The following is a 17,958-nucleotide window of genomic DNA, read 5'->3' as shown; positions in this document are numbered from 1 at the left end:
AGCGGGTCTTTAGACAACCGCGGCATATTGCGGAACTTATATACCGCGGTTTCAACCGCGGCCTAAAGTCTTTGACTTACTACCGCGGTAAAATATACCGCGGTTCGTAAACCGCGACCTATAGTGAAAAATAATCGCGGTAAAATCCCCTCGCTGCACTAGTGTTTGCTTCAGTCTATGATCATGCATGGAACCTATTTTGCATATATCATTTAGCATTCTTTTCATGTTCTTGGTGGATTTAGAGTTCTAAGAACTCCAAACGTTTCCAACTTGGTGTCTCGTAGGTTCGTCTAGAGATTTCTTACGTTTCAAGCAATTTGTGGAACGTTTCTTTGAGTCGAGCAGTTATTTTGAGGTAAGGGAAGCTAGAACTTCATTTTAGATTGTGCTTGTACTATAAATTAGTATCTATATGAGTAATAAATGAATTTTGAGAAAATTGTTATGTTTGAGTGTATGATAATTATGAAATTGATGATTTTAATAGTATGATGTTGGTATGTTTGGAATGGTGTGTTTGTGATGCTTAAAACTGTCTTGACTATGTATGATGAAGTTCTTTTTGGTGTTTAAAATTGAATGTATGGTGGTTGGAGTAAATCAATTGCTTAGGTTTCAAGCTTAAAAAGAGGGAGTTTTGGTTAGTGAAATTGAAAAATAGGTATGAAAGTGTTATGGTACTATTATGAGGTAAATTGAGACTTGTTTAGAGGGTTAGATGGTTGAAAATTGTTATGTATCAAAGAAACAGTTTGTAGTTGAAGTTTTCAAGTGTTTTTGGTATAAAAAGGGGGTTTTGAGTAGTAAGATTTTGGAATAATGAATCTAAATTGTTTTGGAAGGTTATACGTCTATTATTATACCTATTAGAACTTGTTTAGGAGCTAAAACCAGTAAAATCTATTATGGAAGTGTTCATGGCTTCCTAAGTTGAGTTTTCGGTCCATTTTAGAGGTTTTAAGGGTTGAAAATGGAAATTATGAGAGTTGGGATGAAACTGAGGAATTGAAGAGTGCTAACAAGTGTATTTAGACTTATTTATGCAGGTGGTAAACTGGTATGGAGATTAGAAAGTGTAGAATTGAGTTTAGGTAGCTTATAGAAGTGAAATTCAGTTTTAATGGGTCATTTTAAGTTACAACAATGTTTTCAGAGTTTTCTTAGGGTCTGGAGGGTCCTAGAGGCCTTTAGAAGTTGGGGATAAAGTGTTCAAAGTGAGAAAATTGAGTTTGGCACCTACTGATAGCGCTGAGCACCATTTTCCAGTGGCCAAGGCATTGAGCGCCAGTCTCTAGGCGCCCGAGCTTTACTAGACTACATACAACAGTTTTGGAGAGTTTTTGGGGTCCCGGTTATCAACTTTTGATGTTCTTTAGGTCACTTTGGAGGTTTTGGACCCTTCCGGAGCTGTTGGTGGGGGCTTCAAGGATGTTTCCTTACCCAAGTATGAGTTTAAAGGTTTTTGTGCTATTTAGTGGTTCTTCTTTGACTGTTCTTGTGTATTAATGTGTATCGAATGGTTTCGTGTGATTTTTGATAACTTGTTGGGTTGTTTATCGTACTTTGATGCATGATAAGTGATGATATATGTTGATATTCAAATGTGAAAGTGTATGGACATATGTATATGGTTTCAAATGGATTGAATGTGAATGTGAAATGATCTCAATAGTTTCAAAGGTATGGAAGAGAGTTCCAAGGAGGAACTTCTTAGTGGTGGTTTCCAAGTATTGTAAGTATGAATGTAAGAAGCTCAATTCTGGTGGGTTATCCTGACACTTTAATGATCATCTATGCTCAAGTAGAGAGTGATTAATCATATCGTGAGAGGGGCAAGAGGTTCTAGCCTGGGGGCCTTTCTTCAGTTGACAAAGGACAACTTAAAGGACTAACCTTGTGTGACAGTTTTGAGTGGGTTAGTTGTTCAACCACACAAATACAGTATCTACCATGGTCTTAACCTGTGGGCCTTTCTCCATCTGACAAAGGGCATTTTAATGGACTAACCTTGTGTGGTAGCTGGGGGGAGGTCAGTTGTTCCACCACACAAAGGGCAGAACATGTTATAGCTCGACATTCATATCATATCCGAATGAGTCGGTCTAATGTTGTGATATGATTATGTTTATTTGTGTGTAATATAATGTATGATGGAATGTTTATTATTTTATAATTAACTGTTTTACCACTAGTTTACCATTGTTTCTATGTTGTCTGTTGTGTGCTGTTTTCTCTTTGCGATGATCACCTTAATGGTGTGAGCTTATGAATTCAATCTTTTTAGTTGTTTCTGTAAGAGGTGAATGTGTAGAAGTTGAGAAGTCAGATGATTCTACAGGTGTAGATCTTGTAATTCTTAAGTTTGTTCTATTATAGTGCTTCCATAATATGTAATATTTTATTTTATTTTAGTAGTATTTTTCTATTGAAATTGAGATGTTACAACAGTTACTAACATTAGTTATCAATATTTTAGCTACTAAATAATTAGTGTCTAAATTAATTAATAATTATAAATTTATTTAGTCATTAATATATTAATGACCAATTAATTAGACATTAATTTTTTTATAACCAAAGTCTTAATAATTAATATTAATGACCATTTAAATTCTAATTAACTATTTATTATAATATTTTATTGATAATAATGTCTATTTTGAAGATCAATAATGTTTAGTTTATAAATTAGTATTTAAATTAGTTGTTATAATAAAAAAAATATTTTTTATTTTTAAAATGGATAACTATTTAAAAAATTTATTGTAGTGTAAGTTTTTTATTTTTTTTATATCAAAGTAAATTCAGATTATCTCTATTTGTTTTGACAGCTATCCACTTTAACTATAGACAAATTTCCCGGATAAAAAGGGAGAAATAAATTAACTATTTAATGTTTGTAGGCAGTTATAATTAAAACAGATTAATAATAATAATAGAGCATTCATGATTAACTATGCATTAATAAATGTAATAAAAACTTAACTTTAATAAAATATTTATAAAAATTTGTGTTTTTTTATGTTACATTAATTAAAGATTAAATAAAAGATTAAACATATATATAACAAAAGTAATTCGTAAACTTTAAAATTGAATTTAAATAAAAAGTTTAAAACACAACATTTTGAAGAGGAATGGAAAGAAAATATTTAAAAATCTTTAACAAAAAAAAGAGTATTTATAATGTTTTCTTTAGAAAAAGAGGATTTAATGTTTTCCATATTTGACTTATTGACTGCATGTTTTCTTGAAAAGGAAATAAAAATAAAAAAGTAAAGATTTTAAGAAAAATGTTGACAAAACACCAAAGGCTGAAAAGGTGAGTGAAAGAGGGAGAAACACGAGGATGTCATCTGGATATTTTGTCGCTACTTCCCTCTGCCAGCGTTCTTCCTATGCGTTTCTCAAATCAATACCTTCCATTCCATTCATGTAAAATCAACGTAAGAATCAGAATTCTATAATAACCCAAACCTCACTGGTTATGCTTATAAATCAAACTATAGCCTCACCCTTCACTATTCACTTCTACTTTTCAAAATATACACAATTCAGATACAGACTCAAACAACTTCCTTCACAGACTAAGTGAACAAATTCCCATGGGTACCCTCTTCATTTCTTCATCTTCTTTATATATAGATCTCACGTACTGTTATAATCGGATCTCTTTTCTCCCTTTTTTCCCCCTTTGATTGTTGCTCTTTTCTAAAAAAATGGATGTGTTATTTCAGATCACTCATGCATGCTTTATTTTCTTTGATCTGACCCCTTATCGTGTCTTAACCCTTTTTGTTTTCTATTAACAGATTTGCCCTAACCCATTGGGTATTTAGGGATTTTGTTTGTCAAAAATTACTTTTTGAAGCAAAATAGTGCAAAGGGTACTCTAATTCTTATAGATCAAAATTGTATTTCCAAAAAAGTTAGCATCAAGTTTTCCTATTAATTTTTGTTTTTAAGTTATGCTTTTATTTTACTCATCTATTTTCTTAAGGGAAATTCGCTTTTTCTTTTTCCTTTTTACCACTATTTTTTTTTATAAATGATATTATTTTTTATTTTTAATTATTAAAATCAAGGAAAAATGAGTCGTAAATTAGGTGTTGGCACAATTTGACTCGATCTCTGAGTAAGGATCTTCGGCGGCCGGAGAGAGAAGAAACCTTTAAACTCTTAAGTTAAATGTAGGAACTTAGAAGTCCAATAAAAAAAATGGTATATCTTCTTTTATTGTTAACTTACATGTATGATTATGAATTTTAATGTTAAATATTTAATGTAATTTTTATTGTTATCATGTTTGATTAATAATTCACGCTTGCATGTTCTTTTAAGTAATAGTTAAGCCTTCTTCTATTTATGGTGTCTATGCCGGTTGATTCTCTCATACTAGAAATGATTTTTGAAGTCCATTAATTATAGTATCCTTATATTTTTACACTGCATTTCTGAGATTATAATTGGTGAAGTATAATATTCTCTAGATTAGGAAGATTCAAATTATAATCTTTCAAACGATTATCCTAGTTTATAGCTTTTCATTCATGTATAAACATATTTGCAACATTCATAATGTGTTACATATATCATAGTAATTGTATTCAAATATAATTTATTAGAATTATCAAAAAGGGTTATACTACGTGGGTCAATTCTGTTCACCACATGTTTGAGTCGAGTTGAGTTTAAAAAAAATGTATCTTTTTTATATGAGTCAATTTTCAACTCGGCTCATTTAAACCGGTTCATCTAATTTGAACCTTTGGTGAGCCGGGTTGGTTCATCAAGTCACCTAATTTTATTTTATTAATTTATTTTATGAAACTCTAAAAAATATATGTGGATTGTATTGTACTTTTTTTATTATTTTGAATTGTCTTAAGTTTAACATCATTTTGAGAGTAAAAATATATGTGGATTGTATTGTAATTTTTTTATTATTTATCTAATTTTTTTATTATTTATCATTTGTAATTAAGTGAATTAGTGAGTCAATCCGTTTAACCTACTAATCCATGATGAGTCAGTCAAGTTTGAAATTTTCTAATTCACTAATAAATAAATCGGATTGGGTTAACTCACTAAATAATCAAATAAAGTGGACCGAATCAGGTCGGATGAGATATAGGAGTATAATTTATCACGTGGACGTGGTAAAGGATAGAAATAACTTGTCCCTGTTCTCTTGTTATTACAGGAGGGCAACGATAAGCTAAAATAGGAGAAACAACTACAGCCATTTTTTTTTTAAATCATATAAAGATCCTCTTATAGATTTTGTAGTTCGGTACCATACATCGATAAAAATTAAACATTGACTTCCATTTTCAGCAATTAAATACCAGATTTATCCAAAATTATTCATATATTTACAGGAACTAAACTTATTAATTCTTTCCTTTCATATATTATTCTGAATTATGAATTAACATGCCTTTTGATTTCTTATAAATTATATCATTGCACTGAGACTGCTGCGTACATTGCCACTAATGGCAAAATAATTCAGTGTTTTGAAATAGTATTTTCTTATGGCTCTCACGCAGGGTTAGTGACTGAGTAGGAGACACATTACCCAGTCTTCATCATTGTCTCTCCGTTGAATCTTCATCCTTCAGAAGTGAAATTAACAACGATGAACCCTCATGGTGAGCTCATTCCTCTCCCCAACATTTATTTGTGAACACTCTTTAACTGTTTGGTCCATTTGTTGAAGGTGGCTCAGGTGGAGAAGCTAATGCAAACAATCAAAATTATTTGAGGCCTCAGTTTTCTACTGGAACACAAGAGAGACTGCATCCCTTATTTCCCCTCTTTGCTACTGAGGAAGACTTTGATCAGCCAGAAGTGAATCTCCCTGAACAAGATGCCAACAACATTGGTACCACAACTGATGTTCCACTTCAGGAAACTCCTAATGTTGCAGCACAGGAATCAAACATTTACTCATCAAGCTCCTTTGCTGGAACTTCTCCAAATCCTGAGGAAAATGTAGACATGCATCTGAACTTTGGCATGAGCCGTGAGGGTGCAACAATATCTCCTGCTATGGTTCCAAGTTCGAACGTTGCACTTAGCGCGCATGGAAGCGACTCAAGCAGCGTCAACATATCAAGAAAAAGAAGCCTCCCTGAAAATGCTTCTCCAAATATAGAAGAACCCAAAAGATTTGATACTCGATCTCAGGTGAGAGCTACCGGCGATGTGATTCCACACAATGCAGGAACAACGATTCCACCAACCAACATGAGAGCTGACTTGATGGATAATACTAATCATACAAGAGGTTCTCATGCTCAACCTCTTATTTCAACACATTCCCTTCACTCTTCTTTCGAACCCCCACTTTCCGTTCAGCCTCTATCTTTTCACAGTAGTTCATTCATGGCTGGTCCTGTCTTCACTGTAAACACCGTGACCGTCAGGAATGCTCCTCACTCAATATCCTCCGGCTTTCCACACGCTGGAGTCGATATTTTGACTCCATTTTATCAACATGGGAACAACATATTTGGTCCTGTCGTAACATCAATGGGTAATTTTCCCACTTATCGACCAAACAGGTCTTACTTTGGTACTGCTAGAAGGGCCCTTTCTTTTGGTCTCCCCCGTAGGTTCGAACCCCCGAGATTGGAACGACTGCAATTACTACCTGGAATTATGGGCAATGGTAATACTTACCACCCTCTGAGTGGTCATGCTAGCTCTTCATCTTGGGTTCCTCCACAGGGCTCACGAGGAATGAACCATTCTGCTGCAGTAAGTAGTCCTGGCCCTCAGAACCACCAGAGTCTTATGCAAACATCATCATCATCATCTGCAATTCCACCCAATGTCACTCATGAACCCGCTTTTCCGCTACCACAATTTCCTTCTGAGGAAACCAGAAGAAGGCTTCCAAATGAGGTATGCCAAGACTCAATGTTTATACCTCCTTATAATTACAAAAATCTGGTATTTTTCTTGCTAGCATAATGGTACGTAGTATTGCATATATGATAGTTGTGTGTGTGTGTGGATGCATTGGACATACACTGCTTAATTCTTTTTATCACCCTTCCTATCACATAATAACTTACTATGTCTATGGCTCTTTATTTTCACTCTTTAATGAGTTACATTGAGTGAAAGATAATTTTTGTCGTGCCGTGTATTTAGAAAGTAATCCTAATCTTCCTATATTATTACACATTATTTACTTTGAGTAGTTAGAGTTTTGAGAGATTATTTTCAAGTTGTATATTATTACATATTATTTTTTTAAGAAATATTATTTGCAATGTTTTAAAGAACATATGAAGGTTGTGATTACTGAAATATTATAAATATGAATAGTTAGTTTAGTTCGTAGATTTTAAGAAAAAGAAAACATTGAACTTTTAAAATCTTCTATTGTACTATATTATATATAAGTTAAATAACTAAGTATTCTATCATAATTATATAGTTTTTTTAGCCGATAAAAAAGAATTACTGATTATTTACCATTTTAATTTATTTGGTAACTAAATTTATCTTTGACTTAGTAAATTTTTTAATATAACTTGTTTCATACAGGTTCAATCTATCCTTAATTCTTTAGGCCATGGTCACGCTCTCAGGTTTGAGGTAGAATTTTGCACAGTTGTATTTTTCTTACTCTTACTCTCAAATCCTATGTACGATGGCACATATTAATACTGTGTATAAACCATAACATCCTTTCAAATCTAATTTCAATCGTGGTCGTTGTAAACGACTTACTATAAAATTAAATAAATTGGTACACTTTTTTTTTTCAATTCTAAATTCTGCTTTCTATCCTTTTTCTTATTTTTTTTAGTGACATGTTTTTCTCGTCAACCACTTGCTCTATCTACCTTTTTTTTGGGTTATTATACTTTAACACTTCGATTTTTCTCTTACAATCAATTTAAACCTTTATAAATTATTATTTTATTATAATAATTAATTTACATTTATTTTTATTACGTTATTTTTATTATAAAATCCCATCGTCGAATTGATGTAGAAACAAATAATGGAATCAATATTTTTTTCTTTTTGTTTTTACTCCTCTGAGTGTGTATTATTATATATTAGTATCCTGATGAGGTAGTTCTACTTATAAATCTTTGTAATAAAAGGTGTCTTATGTCTCTATATCTTATAGGAGTTGATGATCCTCGACTACTCACTTGTGTTACGTGCCTTTGAGGTATGAATATATTCATGCATTAGTTTTCTCTTCTCTTTCATCGTCACCTTTTCTTTTATCTAACTCTACATTTTTCATCATATCTTCCACGTTCTCTCTTTTTTCTTTCATCTTCCGTACAATCTTCCAAAACTTTCGATAAACTTCGAAATTGAATTAGCCTTGACTTTGGGAACCTTTACATTGCCTCCTCAAATCTATCAAGCAAACATCGTTTCATTTATTTTCCTAGAATAAATTTTGAAAAGTTCCTAGAAAAGTTATGTTTGGTATTTTTTTTTAAGTCTAGTCTGAAAGGAAGCAATGCATTTGCATTTGTTTTTTTAAACGTAGTTTAGAATAAAGTATTTGGCTTCTAAAAAGTATTAATTGAGGCAGATAGAGCACCCTGAACTATTTGGGACATCGCGATCCGCGGGCCTGAGTCTTGAAACGATAACTCAATACATGGAGCGTCAAACTTTCTTGGCTGTTGATGGAGATGATTCAGAAGAAAATAAAGAAAAATGCTCCATTTGTCTGGTCAGTCATTCTTATTTTCATTGATTGTTCCCATAACTCCCTCTGTATGGAATTTGTGTGCGTGTTCACATCTTAGTGTTGTATTAATTTTTCTGTTACAACGTTTATAGGAAGAATTTTGCAACGGAGAGGATATTGGGAAGCTGCATTCTTGTGCGCACAAGTTTCACTTTGATTGCATCAAAACTTGGCTCAACCACAAGAACCGTTGCCCCGTCTGCAGAAGAACTGGGTTGGAAACGTCTAATGACCAAAATGTAGGAGGTAAAGCAGCAGATGCAGCTGTTGTTCACGATGAAGGTCACAGTGAATAGTTCCTCACTGTAACTTCTAAAGACTGTGATTGCAACTTTCGTTTTATGGATGCAGACAACGCGTACTTTTTCTTTTCTTTTAATGGATCTTTTTATGGTACTTGGATTTGGGATGATATTGGCAAAGTCATTCCAAGCTCCAACGGATAATTATTTTGTGGTTGCTTTGTAGTTTGCAATACTTTCTTCTGCACCTCTTTTTTCTCGCTAAAGTTAACGCTGTTCTTTGCAGCAAACTTAATCTCTCTTTTTCTAATTCTTTTGTGACATTTTTTTACGTTATATTTTTCGAAAATATTTTTTTATCGGTATTGGAAAAAACAAAAAGATATTTACTTGCCAATTGCTACAAGCCAACCCAGTTTTTTGATGAATTTTGTGTTAAGAAATATGATGGGATAGTAGGTTCAAATCCAGTTAAAAGGCCTTTACATAGCTACGGGCTGCCCAGGCCCAATAATTATAGTGGCTTCCTTGCTATAGGACGCTGCTCCCTCCACCCCCACAAACGCTTTTTTCACCTCCCTAAATTTCTCCAAAATTTCTTAATTACAAAAATATCCTCTTTATTTTAATCATATTTTATAAACCTATGCAACCCCAACCCCCCCCTCCCCTCTCTCCCAACTCTAGATCTGTATTTCTTCTCATCCTCCATCTCTCACTTTCTCCTTCTTTGTATTCTGCAAAAAGTTTTCTCTTTCTTTGAACTAGTTATTCAAGGTCACCCAGCAAACAAACAAATCATACCCTTTTATTGCTTTCTAAAAGATTATAAAGTTTCCACCTTTATTTTCTGGGTTTGTTTATTGAAATTTTTTGGTTTCTAGATTTTGTTGTTTCTATTATGTTTGCAGCCATTGAAGCTTGCAGACAATAATTATCTGGCACCAATTTTTTTAACCAACAACTTTTGTTTTCAAAGAATTTCTTTTTTAACTTTTTTCAAGAAGTTGTCTTGACACTCGTGAGTTCTTTATAAATTTGGTATGTAATATTTCTTAGGATTAGGTGGAAAGAGCAAGGAGTTAATAGGAAGCATCAATTTCTTTTGAATAAGGATTTTCTTAAACGGATATCCACGTCCGACGGATCTCGTTCACAAATATTAACATCCTCTTTTAAATATTACTAAAAGGGTAAAAAAGGAATGAGGAGGTGCAGAGAGCACTGTGTGGAGGTGTAGGGAGTAACTCCCCTTGTTATATTTTGAATCAGCCTACTAAGGCCTTCATTGTGTGGTACATAATTAGTACACTGTTGCTCCCTCCACCTCCCCAAGTGGGTCCACTTCCCCACTATTTTAATTTATTTCAAAAATATTCTACATCTCTCCACTATCCTTAACAATTTTTCTCTTTCTCTCTCTACATTAATGAAGCATTTACATGGCTCATTAATGGAGCATTTATATGGCTCAAATTTGAACTTGTGATATATTTTTTTAAATAAATTTGATTCAATCTTATTTTCGCGGTTGACTATATTTTTTTTTTCAAATTACTTATTCTTTTCAAATTATTTAATAAATGGTAAAATTTTGTTCTAAATTTGTAGAAAAATGTTTATATATATATATATATATATATGTGTGTGTGTGTGTGTGTGTGTGTGTTTTTTACATATAATATCTATAATTTTTAACATTATATTATGTTTTAACTCACCGACATGTTTGATTCAAATATTTAATTTATTAGATAAATAATATAAAAATATTATCAAATACTTAAAATATAAAAAAAAAGTTATTTATTAAATATTTAGAATTTATTTAGTTCTTTCGTCATTATAAAGTTAGTATATAATAAAATAATATATTTTTATTTATTATTAAAATTATTATGTTTATTAATTTGTATTTGCATCTAACTTTTAATTTTATAAAATGAAAATGGTAAAAATATTAATATTGAAGTTTCTTCTGAATTTTATATTTTATAATAAATATTCTATTAATGTAAATAGAAAAAAAAAGTTATTAAAGATAATAAAAAGGTGTAGGATATTTTTAGAATAAAAAAAAATATAAAATATTTTTAAAATAAATTAAAATAATGAAAAGATGCATATGCCAGATATTTATATTTGAATCTATTAAACGCATGAGCTGAATATGACACCCTCCTTCACTGCTATTCAGACCCTCAATATACTTTGATAATTTAATAGAATAAAAGCAGTGTTGTGTATGAGTTGGAGATAATCGCTGTTATGGCGCGTGGCACTGTGGGTAGTGTGAGCGAACCATACTTTGGATCCGAAACAGTTCACAATTCCCCATGTCATACGTCACATCCTTCCTTTGAAAAACCTTTGTTTCTTTTTTTTTTTTTTTTGATATTTTAATAATTTTTTAACAATAAAATATGTATTATTATTTTATTAATTTATTTAAATTTATGTTTAAAAAAATATTTTAAATAAATCCACCACAAACATGTATTGTAAAAGGTTATTAAAAAATATCGTTAAAAAGTATTTTTTCCTTTCTTTGCTATCGGTTTCTCAAACTAGTCAGCCACCTCCATTATCAGCTTTACATTAACAAACACAAACGTAAACACTTGCCTATGCAACCAACACCCAAACCCCAACAATCCATAAAGAAAAGTGCTAACGCTCCTTTGACCTTAAACCAAAACAATTCAATATTTTATATTTAAAAAATATTTAAAAGAGTTAATCACAAATTACCACTTTATCAAAAAAAATTGTTAAAAGAATTTTTCCATATTATTATTCTAGAAAACAAAAAGGGATAATACAATGTCTTCTTCCTCCTCCTCCAGCCACGACCAAATCTCCCTTCCCCTTCCTCACACTCTTCTTCCTTCTTCCCTCACAACCCACCAGGGTAACCCCCCACGCAATCCCATCCCCATCTCCATGCTTCACTTCTGCACCTCCAAAACTGCACAACATAATGCACTACGAGATGGGATCTCGCCCTACAACCCTTCTTCTGCTATCGACGTCTCTTCTTCCTCGCTGCCACTCAATATTCACAATGAAACCGATGACTACGACTGCGACAGTGAGGTGATGCTTCCACTTTCTCATATTACTCCTTGTTCGATATTCTTTATATTATTGTTATTATTATCATTATTATACTCTTGTGGTGTGCTGTATGTGGTTATTATATGAATATTCTCAATGTAGGAGTGTGAAGCGTTGGTAGAAGAAGTTCCAATTCCATCCAAGTGCTTTCGTTCTGGGAGTTCATCCAAAAGAAGCAGAGCGGCGGAAGTTCATAACTTGTCTGAAAAGGTTTGAACTTTCTTCTTGTAATTACGTCGTAAAGTGGGGCAGCTGCACTACACCTGCATTGCACCCCCTAAGATAGGAAACCTCTTCACCTATTTTATTAAAGATAGTTTGAAATCAAACTTACAGAAAATTTATAAGTTGTATCCCAGCCAAGGTTTTATGAATATATATTTCATTAATTTAGTCTCCGAATTTGTCGAGGGTACAACAGTTTTGTCCTGTCAATTTTTGTAAAGAAGTCATTTCCCAAATGTCACAAAAAAGGACTAATTTGTCATGAATTTGCTACATAATCCAGCTCTGATAAAATCATCTGGTTCTGCTACTGTATGGTGGCTGGCTATTTTGTGTGCTTGGGTTTTGGTTTTTATTCATGGCTACGTAATTTTCATTTCTGGCTTTTATGTCTGGTGCGGGGTTTGTTGAGAGCAGAGGAGGAGGAGTAGGATCAATGAAAAATTGAAGGCTTTGCAAAATCTAATTCCAAATTCGAACAAGGTACACTGGTTTCTTCTACAATGTTTGATTAGCGTGCTGCACGATTCATTGTTCTTTGACTGTGGAGGATTGTTGTTTGGCAGACTGATAAGGCTTCGATGCTTGATGAAGCTATTGAATACCTTAAACAGCTTCAGCTCCAAGTACAGGTCTGTTTCTCTATCCGTGTCTTTCATTATTATTCCAATTCCTTTTCGGGGCGTAATTTATTCTTGAACATTCTTTCTTAGATTGCAATTACATGAAGTTACAAATCATGAGTAATGATATCTTAGTTATTTGTTTTTATAAGAAACGTTGGATACTTGTGTGATCATGTCTTGTTACTAGATATGATTGAAAGGTTTAATATCCACACTAATTTAAACCTTTGAATTTTGAAGTATGTCTGCAATAACAACTAGCATAAATTTTAAGAACTTTTGGAATGAACTTTTATGGAATCTTGCTGAAGATACCTTTAATAACATCCTTAAAAGAACTTAAGAAATTGTGATGCCTTTAGTTACTCGATTACTCGAACACATACTAAAATTGACGCTTCACTATAAATTAGCTTGATTATAACTAATATTCAGTTAAAATAATCCCCTAATTTAATATATATATATATATATATATATATATATATATATATATATATATATATATATATATATTGTGTGTGTGTGTCCCAATTTGTTTTGAAATTTTAGCACCCAATATTTTTTTTCAAGGTCACCGACAAGAACAAGGTTTCTGGTTGGGAGGGGAAATATTCCATGGGATTCGTAATGAACAATATTTGTGGGCTTGATTTTAAGCTTGACTAGTAACCTTAAGAAGTTTGGTTCAAAATCTCTCTTATATCACTCTCACTTGGACTTTCTTTTCCAATGTGTGGCTTTCTTCCTTACAAATTCAAATTCAATCATTGAAGTGCACAATATTTTCCATACCAGAGATACTCGGTGCCACACAGGTATATGATGCAAATACTGATATAGGGTAAATTTTTTTAATTTAGGATACGATGCATCATGATTTATTGACAAAACTTATAAAATATTTGATATAAATATACATAATTATAAGTAAAGAGACATTGATGTTTTTTTTCATTAATTTATAATTACAATATCAAATTTACAAGAAAGAAAACAACATTTGTAATCATAACAAAACAATTTTAATTTTTGTTTATATCTCGCAATTAATCTTGACTAACTATAATTGTCACTAATGTTCTTCAATTTTTGTCTCTCTTTTTTATGCAATAATAGTATATATATCACAAAGTAATGTTCTTCAATTATTTGATATATATCACAAAATACTTAATCTTTTTCACAAAAGTAGATGGTTTTAGATACTATTTGAAAGTATCTATATCATATCCTAGAAAAAATTAGAAGAAAAAAGGTTGGATACTTTTTGGACACGTAAGAAGTATTCCAAAAGTATCAAGAAGTATTGGAAAAAGAATAAAAAAAATATTGAGTATCTTTTAGATATATATTTGGAAGTAACCGAAGAGTATCGGTTTCTGACACTGGTACCATAGGTATACTTTCCATTTTGAAGTATCCGAGTTTAATAAATAAAAAACTACTGCAATATACAAAGTGATGAATTCAATGTGATGATGATCTTGGTTATGCTTGTTATGTTTTGTTGTGCAACATTGCCATAATATATATATGCTCTGCAGAGTGATCAGAGTATTGAAGAATCATAAAATATAGTGTATTTAGTACAAGTTGATACTTTTGGTGAATAACATTAGACTATGTTGCGATGAACGCATCATGCATCAGGAAAAACTTCAATTGTATTCTTGACATGGATCTCCTCTTTTACCAAAACCCAGTGTTATGTGCTGACACTTAAATTTTGAGCATGTTAAAGGGAAAGGGAAAGGAGAAATACTGCTCAGCTTGTTTCTAATATGGTTTTATGGCAATAGCAGATGCTGTCAATGAGAAATGGGTTGAGTTTGCATCCTATGTTCTTTCCAGAAGGTTTGCAACCCCAGCAATTGTCTCAGATGAGAATGGATTCAAGTGAAGAAAACAGATCTATCCCTTCAAACACTACTGCTACTCTCCCTATGCAACAAGAAAACCCCATGCCCTATTCATCCAATATGGCTAACAAACAAATTGTGGCAGATCAGCCATCCATGACCACCCCATCATATATATTCAACTCAGAAACATCTTTTAGACTGGAATCTCATATTTCTGACAATATAAGATCATTTCAACACAGAGGTTTTTCTGAGGTTAGCTCACTTTTTAGTTACATATGCCTAGTTAAAAGTATAACGGTATTCACTTTTACATTTTTTCCCCCTTTTAAATTATAAAACAGATATGCAGAGAAGACATATTGCAGCACCATACCAACCCATTAGTTTCTTCTCAAGGTCTCATTTTTCTTTCCAGAGAAATGATCATGTAGCTCTTTCATTGGGAAATAACAATCTCGTACTAATTGAACTGTTCCCTCCTTAAAATTGAATCAGGCGCATTGGCTACAGCATCAGTTTCCTTTGATATGCAAAAATCTGCAGTTAAAGACAGCAGCTCTTTAGGAAACTGCATCCCTGGAAGTGATCAATCTAGACTGATGTTGAGAAATAGTGAGCCAACATTATTCTAAACCAGCGGTTCAGTGGGTAATTGGAATGTTATGAGCTACAAAAAAATGTTTGCTGTAAATCTCAAATGTCTTTAAATTGTTTTACTGGTATGAGATTTTGTAACTCTGTAGATGGGGAACATGCACATGAAATCCTTCTTGATTTCTCATTGGAGTTTCTATGCTTATATGCAGCTCAGTTTATTGCTTCTTGTAGATAGCAGACTAAGAAATTTGGAATTTGTAGAAGGATGTCTCAAATCATAAATCATTGATGTTAATTACGAGAAAGTTTCTGAAGGATTCTCAATATCCATCGAAATTAATTATTAAAGCATCTTCGGTATAGAATCTTAACTTATTACTTAATAAAAAGTAGATGATTTACTCCCTTTATGCTAACTCGATCTATTAGTTTATTTGTTTTTTGTATTTTGGTTTTATAATTACTCTTGAAAATTCCGCAATCATCTTTATACTAAAGTTTCGTAGTTTAACTAGTTTATATAGTAAGAAATTGGTATATTTTGCTAATATTGTACAAGTCTATTAGGAAAATGATAATTAAACTTTCCATTTTATTATTTGTACAATTTATTATGTTTACTAAAATTTTAATAATTGATTTGATCTATCTCTAATAGGTTTAATACTCAAATATATTAGATCAATCTCGCCAAATTTATTCTAATTAAGAAGGTGCAATCTAGTTTATTTAATAAAAATGGATATGGAGTATAGATCAAATCTATGTTATTAGATCTAGTTTGGATTATAAATTGATTTTTAAAAAATCTCATTCAAGCCTACCCTTAAAATTTAGATATAAGAAGATTGGATATATTATACCAATAGTTACAAAATCAAGTTACGAAAACTATATAAAATAATAATTCCCTGGTATTCTCCAACAACTATTCCAATATTAGATACCTTGAATAAAAAAAACTTTATGATAGATAATAATGGATCAGAAAATATTTCAAAGCTAATTATGATAAAAATAATAGAGATTACTATTTTTCAACACTTTCTAAGTCCAACCAAAATAAAATCAAAGAGAATTTTATGATTATTTAATCCAAAAATGAAATAAACTCCATATATATTTCTTTTATTGGTTTTCAAATTTAAAGTTAATAATCTTTATAAATTTGTATGTCCACTAGATAAATAACCTATACATAGAAAACGTGAATAATGAAATTATAAAACGAGAGTATCTCCTCGACAAGGTACAGTAATACAACAACCAAAGAATTAGAAATAAATGCTAGTCCATATTTGTTGCATTTGTATCACTATCGAGTGTTTATATTTTTTAATTTATTATATGTTTTGGATCTTTTAAGTTTGTATTCCTAAAACTCGTCTATTGAAAGGCACATTCTCCATTAAAGAAATGAAATATGATAGGAAGAAATAAAGTTCCACATCAGAAAAAATGAGAGATGGACATAAGTTTAGATACACATAAGATATCTTTATTAATAAGAGGTTTTTTTTGGAGTGGTACCAAAAGCAAATCCGTGAGAGCTTAGTCTAAAGTGGACAATATCTTATCAGTGAGTGCAAATACAAATAATAAAAGGGTGTTACTCCCTCCACCTCTCCAAGTGGGTCCTGCACCTCCCCATTAATGTAGAGAGAAAGAGAAAGATTGTTAAGGACACTCGCAAGGTGTAGGATATTTTTGGAATAAAAAAAAATAATGGGAATGTGTAAAATATTTTTGAAATAAATTAAAATAATGGGGAGGTGCAGGACCCACTTGGGGAGGTGCAGGACCCACTTGGGGAGGTGAAGGAAGCAACACCCATAACAAAAACTGTAGAAATTGAGTGGTCCAATAGCTCCCCAACAATGGATGGAAATATAAATGTTCACTTAGAACTTGTTAGGATAGACTCAAATGATGACTTTGATACCATGTTAGAAGTGAGTTTTATGCTTAACTCAACCCCAAAACCGGTTTTTAAGATGAGATGTCTTATTTCTAGTCGATGTGAGACTTCCAACGAGAACATCCAACAACACGAACCTAAAACTCCGAATACAAAAGGCAAAAAAAAAATAGAAAGGGAGATATCATGAATGCACTGTGGTAATGAGAATTTAGAAAAAAACAAGAAAAAGTCAAGAAATCTTTTTCCATTCACAATAAGTCGAAAAAGAAAACTGGTCATTTAACTTTTCTGTTTTCCATCTATTCAACTGTCTTCTTGTTAAGACGTCCCAATCCCTAACAAACGTTGCTCATAGTCAATTCAATGCAACTTCTTCTTTTCTTTTCTTTTCTTCTTAATTATTTCCCCAGAATTCTCTCTTTACCTAAATTTGACTGAAACATCTTTACGTGTAGACCGTGGTTCAAAGTTTTGTACAGCTAATAATATCCATGCACTTTGGCATAAATAACTATTTCCATGTTTATTGATTCAAAGTTTATAATTATTTTTGTTTAACTTAATTCATTTAATCACAACAATTTCTAATTTTTATTTTCTTAGATATTTTTGTAAA

The 17,958-nt window shown here is 31.8% G+C and overlaps 2 protein-coding genes across 3 annotated transcripts; both read left to right on the top strand.

Annotated features, from left to right (window-relative positions):
* The first annotated feature begins 8,620 nt into the window (after nt 1-8,620).
* LOC111242030 (NEP1-interacting protein 2-like) lies at nt 8,621-9,093 on the top strand. The gene is made up of 2 exons (XM_022783183.1): nt 8,621-8,728; nt 8,839-9,093. Exons 1-2 carry the CDS (start codon nt 8,654-8,656, stop codon nt 9,040-9,042), a joined length of 279 nt encoding a protein of 92 aa, XP_022638904.1. The 5' UTR covers nt 8,621-8,653; the 3' UTR covers nt 9,043-9,093.
* A 2,701-nt stretch (nt 9,094-11,794) lies between these two features.
* Nucleotides 11,795-15,747, top strand: LOC106766255 (transcription factor PIF4). Of its 2 annotated transcripts, none has more exons than XM_022783333.1 (7): nt 11,795-12,084; nt 12,208-12,315; nt 12,748-12,813; nt 12,897-12,962; nt 14,759-15,076; nt 15,166-15,220; nt 15,320-15,747. In XM_022783333.1, the coding sequence occupies exons 1-7, from the start codon at nt 11,812-11,814 to the stop codon at nt 15,454-15,456; spliced, it is 1,023 nt and encodes a 340-aa protein (XP_022639054.1). In that variant the 5' UTR covers nt 11,795-11,811; the 3' UTR covers nt 15,457-15,747. The 2 variants fall into 2 exon arrangements, with proteins under 2 accessions (XP_022639054.1, XP_014506484.1); XM_014650998.2 differs by having other exon boundaries at nt 11,796-12,084; nt 14,762-15,076.
* Nucleotides 15,748-17,958: the final 2,211 nt, after the last annotated feature.

Source organism: Vigna radiata, chromosome 7 (assembly GCF_000741045.1).
Source record: "Vigna radiata var. radiata cultivar VC1973A chromosome 7, Vradiata_ver6, whole genome shotgun sequence".
Lineage (NCBI taxonomy): Eukaryota > Viridiplantae > Streptophyta > Magnoliopsida > Fabales > Fabaceae > Vigna > Vigna radiata.
This window is presented reverse-complemented; position numbering and strand designations above follow the sequence as displayed.

Excerpts from the sequence above, each read along its gene's own strand:
- LOC111242030 (XM_022783183.1), top strand. The coding sequence starts at position 8,654 with ATGGAGCGTCAAACTTTCTTGGCTGTTGATGGAGATGATTCAGAAGAA. Across the intron at positions 8,729-8,838 it reads AAAAATGCTCCATTTGTCTG|GAAGAATTTTGCAACGGAGA; the intron begins GTCAGTCATTCT and ends CAACGTTTATAG.
- LOC106766255 (XM_022783333.1), top strand. The coding sequence starts at position 11,812 with ATGTCTTCTTCCTCCTCCTCCAGCCACGACCAAATCTCCCTTCCCCTT. Across the intron at positions 12,814-12,896 it reads TAATTCCAAATTCGAACAAG|ACTGATAAGGCTTCGATGCT; the intron begins GTACACTGGTTT and ends GTTGTTTGGCAG. Across the intron at positions 12,963-14,758 it reads AGCTTCAGCTCCAAGTACAG|CAGATGCTGTCAATGAGAAA; the intron begins GTCTGTTTCTCT and ends TTATGGCAATAG.